At 39.4% G+C, this 6,757-nt stretch overlaps 1 protein-coding gene across 1 annotated transcript; it reads right to left on the bottom strand.

Moving 5' to 3' along the window:
• Positions 1–976: 976 nt before the first annotated feature.
• On the bottom strand, positions 977–4,176 carry LOC115822662 (endothelin receptor type B-like). The gene is made up of 7 exons (XM_030786574.1): positions 3,958–4,176; positions 3,684–3,796; positions 3,285–3,489; positions 2,694–2,843; positions 1,930–2,063; positions 1,715–1,823; positions 977–1,171 (listed from the first exon to the last, which is right to left on the bottom strand). Exons 1-7 carry the CDS (start codon positions 4,174–4,176, stop codon positions 977–979), a joined length of 1,125 nt encoding a protein of 374 aa, XP_030642434.1.
• Between the last annotated feature and the right edge of the window lie 2,581 nt (positions 4,177–6,757).

A 6,757-nucleotide genomic window follows, 5' to 3' on the forward strand; every position in this document is an offset into this window, starting at 1 on the left:
CACTGTCTATTACCATATTAACACACACACAAGGACGAAGCATGCCCCGCATTACAACACTTCAATCTACAAATAAAAACAGAAAACTGATAAAGAGGCAAAGACAGACGGAAGAGAGCTTGGAAACATAATGATTTTCCATTTTGAGCCGAGTCATTTATTTATTTATTTTTTTATCTTTATTATTTCTTTGACAGGAAATCTGATTAGCAGACATGCACTTGTTGACTGATGGAGAGGCCTGTTGGTCTCATTTACATCTGTGCTCTCTGAGACATGACAGTTACCACATTACCCACGATGACAGTCTACATCCGTGCTACAGCATAATGGAGAACCAATTTTCCAGTTGTCAAGTTGATATCTTTATAACGGCAGTAACTGTCCCTGTCCGTAGTGTGATGTGAGTCCACAATTACGAATGGCACCATCTCACCACTCTATTCAACGTGTCGTTAGGGGGGGAAAAAAAGGATTCTTGTCTCAGACAAAAGAGTCTGTGATATTTGATTTAAAGGAAATGGTAATAAAAGCAGGTTCTGTCAATTAAGCACCATATTCAGATCATGTGTCAGTAAGAATTCGATATAGCATCCAAATAATAACATGAAAATGGATTCAGAGTATAATATTGCTTTATTTTTATCCCTTTTTTTCTGTCGCACACCGTTACAGTAACTTCATATAATACACGAGACCCAAGAAAAAGTCTATTTTTTCTTTCTTTTTTTTTCTTAAATCTTACAATTCAGGATGTGCACAGCAGACATAATTCTACCTCATAATGCATGAAAACAGTCCAGGTTTTCAACCAGTGCTAGGGCTCAGTTTCAGATTTTTTTTTTTTTTGAAGAAACAGCTGAAAACAAGCAAGCAAACAAACAAACAAACAAAAACAACAGAACAACAAGCAATAAAAAGTAACATTCTGTAAAATATTTCAGCACACTGAAAAATGAATTTAACCGTAATAGCCTCATATTCTGAAACATAAAAGTTTTGTCGGACAAAAATGGGAGCTGTTGGATTGGTCTGTTGGACTGCTGGGGGGCTCGTTTTTTAGGGAGCTGCTGTTGTCCGAGGCCTGTTCGGTGACCTTTGACCTCATGAAAGTTTGATGGTCCTCTGAGACGGGCACTGGGGTAGAACTGCACCAGCAGCACAGAGAGGACTGTGGAAGGTGGGACAGTTAAAGGTTAGCAGGTCAGTGAACTTTGAGCCCTGTTTACACTGTGATATGGGGGGAAAACTGGAACAATACAGTACAGATTCACACATTTACACTGACAGCCAAACGTACAAGAAGCATCTAAACCACATATATCTAATCAAAGTTTTTTGGAAATGATTAAAAATATCAGTTCTATTTTTTAAACAAATTTGACATCTGGACATTCGCTAAGTGTCCAGGTCAGCTTTAAGTTCTGCTAATGCCTTGAATCGTTTCGGTGACATGAATATGAAACACCTGCTACATGCCATTCTATTTACCGGCCAATCTAAAGAAATATGCAAATTAGAATATGCTAATGATTCTGCTTTGGCCTATGGGTTAAGAGCTATTGTGGTGTCTGAACACAACTTCTCATACATGCAAATAACTCACTTTGCTAAAACCTGCTGCTTCACTTTGTCTCTGACTCTAATGTGGTTCAGATGAAGGGGAATCAAGAAAAAAAAAAAAAAAAACGAGATGAATAAAAAATGACGTTACCTTAAAGTAGTTTTTGAATCTTTTGCTGACCATGTACAAGGCGATTGGATTGATGCACGAATTCAAAGATGCCATGTTGAGGCCAATATAGTTTAGGACCAAGAAAGCACTGGAGTAAGGAAAGCACAGCATATGTAAAACACATATGTAAAAACACATATGTAAAAACACATGCTGACCAAAGGTGAGTTTATGGCCTTGCCCCCCTGTCTTACCTCAGCAGATCACACCTGTTGGGGTCCGTTTCATCGTAAATGGTCGATTTCAGGATTCGGCTGAGATGCAGTGGCAGCCAACAAACAGCAAACACCACCACCAAACTGAAAACAGTCTTCGCCACTTCACGCCTCTGAGAGAGACCACAGAAAGAGATAAAGGAAAACAGAAATAAAGTCAAAATAAAATGTGTTTACTTTCCACTTTATAATGTGTTTATGTGTACAGGTAGTTATGAGTAAAGCATAAATAGCATGCTCAGAATGTGTGGAGGACTACAAGGCATTTATCAATTTTTTTTTTGTTGGGGGGGGGGGGTGGTTCCTTTGTGTTCTCTGTAAAATCTGGGATGTTGTTGGTGTGCAAGTTCAGTCAGTATTTTGTGTATCTAGTGATTTTATGTTAATTATCATAAGGTGATTAGTTATGGAGATTACTCAGACAATGGCAGCAGGGCTCACGTGAAACATGTGACATCACATGAAATATATAAAATCACATCTCAGCTTCACATGTTAAAGTTAACAGCCCCCAAAAGTGTAACTGTCAATTGGTTATACTGACCAATTTGTCAGCAATTTGGATAGTTTCCCCTGTTTACATTCAAATCGATCGTGTAGATGCCTGTATATTGAGACATACTGTCTTGTGAGCAGATGTCTAAACTTAAGGAATGCAGGGGGATAACTGAAACAAATCCACATCTCTCAGTCGACGAAGGCCAAGCTCTTGTAGCGGAGCAGGCGCCTTACTAAGCACATACCTGTCTGATATGCGAGCTGATGGCCGCGTGAGCGCCACTTGACGTCCTGAGCATCACACGGCTCATGAGGGTGTAGAAAACTGCCGTGCAGACCAGAGGCGCACAGAAATAAAACACAAACAGCCACCAGTCCTTGGCGGATTTGTAAAACTGGAAAGACAAGAAAAGGACAAATAGACGCCATTATAGATTCCACAGGAGGCTAAACAGATGGGTTTGTTTGTAGGATTTTCATTGGATAAAACAGTTGTCAATCACCTGGTACCATAATCACTTTTTAATGCCTGGAGGTAGGCCAAAGGTAATATAACATTTGTCTAAACGGTTTAAAATCTATAATCTAACTATAGTTACACTGTATAATAGAACTATAATCTAACTTTATAATCTAAACATAGATAACTCTACAAATCTAACTATACTGTAACTGTATAATCACACACTTTCACAAGCTCAGTGACTCACATTCTTGTGTCTTTTGAACATTTAGATCATGCCAGTTTGATTACAGTTGAGTATAAGAAAAACAATTACTGGGTGAAAATTAAAGGTACAAACTGAATGCTTAACAGCGTTATTTTTCATAAGTACCTCCATGAACGGAGAGGGCTGCACTGGATGAAGGAGACATATTCTCAGATGTTGCCCTTTATAATTCATTGTAATCACGTCAAAAGCGATAGCTTCGGGCACCGCCAGAAGAGTTGACATTGTCCATATCAATAGCAGCTTTACTGCCGTCCGCTTTGGAACTCCCAGTCCTTTCGTACGACTCCTTGACGCGACAGCCCGATACCTTTAACGTATGACATTGTACTTCATTCAAAAGCTTCTTTGATCAGGCACAACGTGGTTGTTACATTATAAATTGCCATTCACGACTCCTACAGCATGTAAAGAGTGATGTTTAGAGAGAACATTGCATAGCTAGTTCTGAAATTAGCCATAACATGCTAACTGAAGGATCTGTTATGTCATATTAGGTCTCACCTGTCGATGCTCAGAGCGCACAAGCTTAGTACTGTGATTCCAACAGAAGTTTTCTGAATGAACGGGACCATTTTGCAGATTGTAACACCAAACGGCCAGTCCACAGCCAAAAGCTAAACGATAATAAAAAAAAAAACACACACACACATCTCATCACACTGACATTCATGTTAAATACATATCCCAAATGTTTTAAAACTTGAATATTTAACATTTCCCGTCATTAAATTGTATCATTTAAAAAAAAAAGGTATATGATATTTACACAGCTCACCTTGTACACATTAATGGGTATATCTATAAAAACGTGTATGAGGTCCCCCAGAGCCAAACTGGCAATGATAATATTTGGTCCACTTCTCATACATTTATTTTCCTTTATGATTCTGAGTAAAGCAACGTTTCCAACTATTCCACACAAGAATACAACACAAGACACCACCGTGTTGATGTATTTGAATACGTCTTTGATTCTCGTTGGAGTTGTGCACATAGACAGTGGTCTTTCTCTCTCCGGCGTTTTGAAGGCAGGGTGAGAGCTGTTCCATATTCTCTGTGAATTATCTTCGGTGTCGTTTGGAGATATAATTAATGCAACGAGGGAACTAGGGCTCAGACCTGGATCTTTTGTCTGTGCAAAAACTACAACTGTTTTCAAAAACAGTATCACAAGGAAGCTTACTGTTTTCTCCATGAAGTATAATCACTCTGTTGCCTGAAAGACAAACAATTAGTCAAAGTTAATCTGTACAGAACTATACAAGAATAATGATACCATGAACACCAGAAATAGACAATAAACAAGGTGTATCTTACCTGCAGCTCGTTCCGAAAGTGAAGCAATAGCAGCACATAAACTTATACACCTGGGCTATAAGACGCCCCCCAAAAAGTTTACAAGCCTCGCATGGTGACAAGACACTGGAGTATAGTCTCAAACTCACCGAGTGATTCATTTAGGTCCACAGGCGTGTGCTGACGTGTGAAACTGCACTGTTCTGTTTGATTGTATACCCCACAACACGAGTATATGAGCAATGACACACTTGCCTGCATGTGACGGGCCAGACACTGACACAGACACACACAAGACAATATACATATACATACATACATACATACATACATATATATATATACACACACGCACACACACGCACACACATATACTTGACAGGGTATGGAGAAGCATTCTGTGATATGAGTCATGTAAGTTTTTTACTGCCCGCAACCTAAATCGTCTGAAGTATTGTATGACTTTCTCTGTCATTACATTAGAACATTCGGAAAACAGTTGCCTTGGTGCATTGACCTTACCAACGTCGATTCGGAAATTTACTTACGAACCACGACGGTAGGCTAAGGAAGTTTGAAAACATCGATTTCTCAACGCATCATCAGTTTATATATCGATTCATGTATCTGAAGCTACACTATCGCACTTCGTGTTATTAACAACCCAACATCATTCTATACACAGCCCTCGCTGATTTTAGTAAGACTTAGTATGACGATATAGTATGAGTCTTGCCTTCCTCCTGTAACGGTTTAAAATGTAGACTCAAACTTTGACCATCAGGTGTTTTTGAGAATTTAACATAAAGAACAGGCCTTGCTGCTGGAAATGTGATCGCAGATAAGCTTCAAAACGGTAACGTGAAGTTATGTTTATAGCTCCAGTACCAAGGTTACGTGTCATGAATGGTGCATGTGACGACGGTTATTGGTGACAATCCTTCAATGATCGAACACTAATGCAAAGCAACCCCGAGAAGGTGTTCTTGGAATAGGCCTAGGCAGGATCTTCCTCCTTACTACTATGCGTTTCGTCTTTCCTTATAGCCTAATCCATTTTCTCTCTCCCAGATCGCCTCATAGAAACTTCCACACCCGAAACGCTCTATTCCGTGTAAGAATACAACATTCTACCAACAGTCCTTGATGTCGTAGATTTTAGAAATATTGCATGCACGATATTCACCCATCATAAATAGATATGGGTGCCACGTAAACTGGAGCCTAATCAGAAATACAGAACTGGTTTGGGGCCAAAATTAACGCTCTTATACATAATTCTCTGATACATCTGGAATGTGTTTCTATCGCTTAATATGACCAACCGCCTCAGTAAACAATGTTTTTTTTTTCCTCTTGGTTTTCATGTCCGCGCACATTCGAAGTTCACCTATACCTGTCTAGACCCCAGAGTCAAAGCAACGCTGATTCACCAGAGCGTACAGCGCTGATGACCGGGTCGTTAGCATGGAAACGGTGATAACTCAGACGGACTGGGTATGGGTGGAGTGGAGGAGACAGGCAGAAAGCTGCACAGGTAGTCTGAGTTTAGGATTGCTCACCTAACCAAGTCTGACTTTTCCCATGTCAGTGAACCTTTAATTCACAAACCTCCAAGATGTTTGTTTCCTCTTTGACAATCATTTGTAAACGTTGTTATGTGTTTAGACATATGAAAGTACATTTTAAACAAATACATTTTTAGGATACATATTGAGGCGCAAGTTGAGTTTACATCAAATGTAATTCTCATAAACCAGATTATAATACTTTTAATGGCACTATCTTGAATGAATTTGATTAAAATGACCAAAACAGTGAACCAAAACTACTGGAAGACAGTGAACCAAACAGTGAACCAAAACTACTGGAAGACAGTGAACCAAACAGTGAACCAAAATGAAGGAAACCACTGTATGTATTACACCGTCATTGACTCTCTGTTCACATATTGCTAGTGAAAAATGAGCTTGCAGAGTTTACTTTGAAAGAAGACAAGGAGTTGAAACCAGATGTTGAGGAGCAAGTCTTTTGCCCTGATACTGAGGTAGTCATTCATTCATTCATTCATTCATTCATTGTTTGAATGATCTCTGAAGTGGGATAACTTGGGGTGATACCCTGTTTTGCTGTTCCTCTGAGAACACAGCCAGTTCTAATCTCACAAACACCCTGACCCTATTTATAGTGGTGTTTACACAGGTTACAGCACATGCTACGTGCCTTCCATCAGACCAGAAATGTTGCTGAATAGATGACCATGCCTCACTGATCAAACT

Source organism: Chanos chanos, chromosome 10 (genome assembly GCF_902362185.1).
Source record: "Chanos chanos chromosome 10, fChaCha1.1, whole genome shotgun sequence".
Classification (NCBI taxonomy): domain Eukaryota; kingdom Metazoa; phylum Chordata; class Actinopteri; order Gonorynchiformes; family Chanidae; genus Chanos; species Chanos chanos.

Bases quoted from the DNA above. Each gene is read 5' to 3' on its own strand.
- LOC115822662 (XM_030786574.1), bottom strand. From the start codon at position 4,176: ATGTGCACAACTCCAACGAGAATCAAAGACGTATTCAAATACATCAAC. The intron at 2,844-3,284 runs GTACTTATGAAA...TTGTCTTTCCAG, and splicing joins AGCCCTCTCCGTTCATGGAG to TTTTACAAATCCGCCAAGGA. The intron at 1,172-1,714 runs GTAACGTCATTT...CACCTTCCACAG, and splicing joins GATTCAAAAACTACTTTAAG to TCCTCTCTGTGCTGCTGGTG.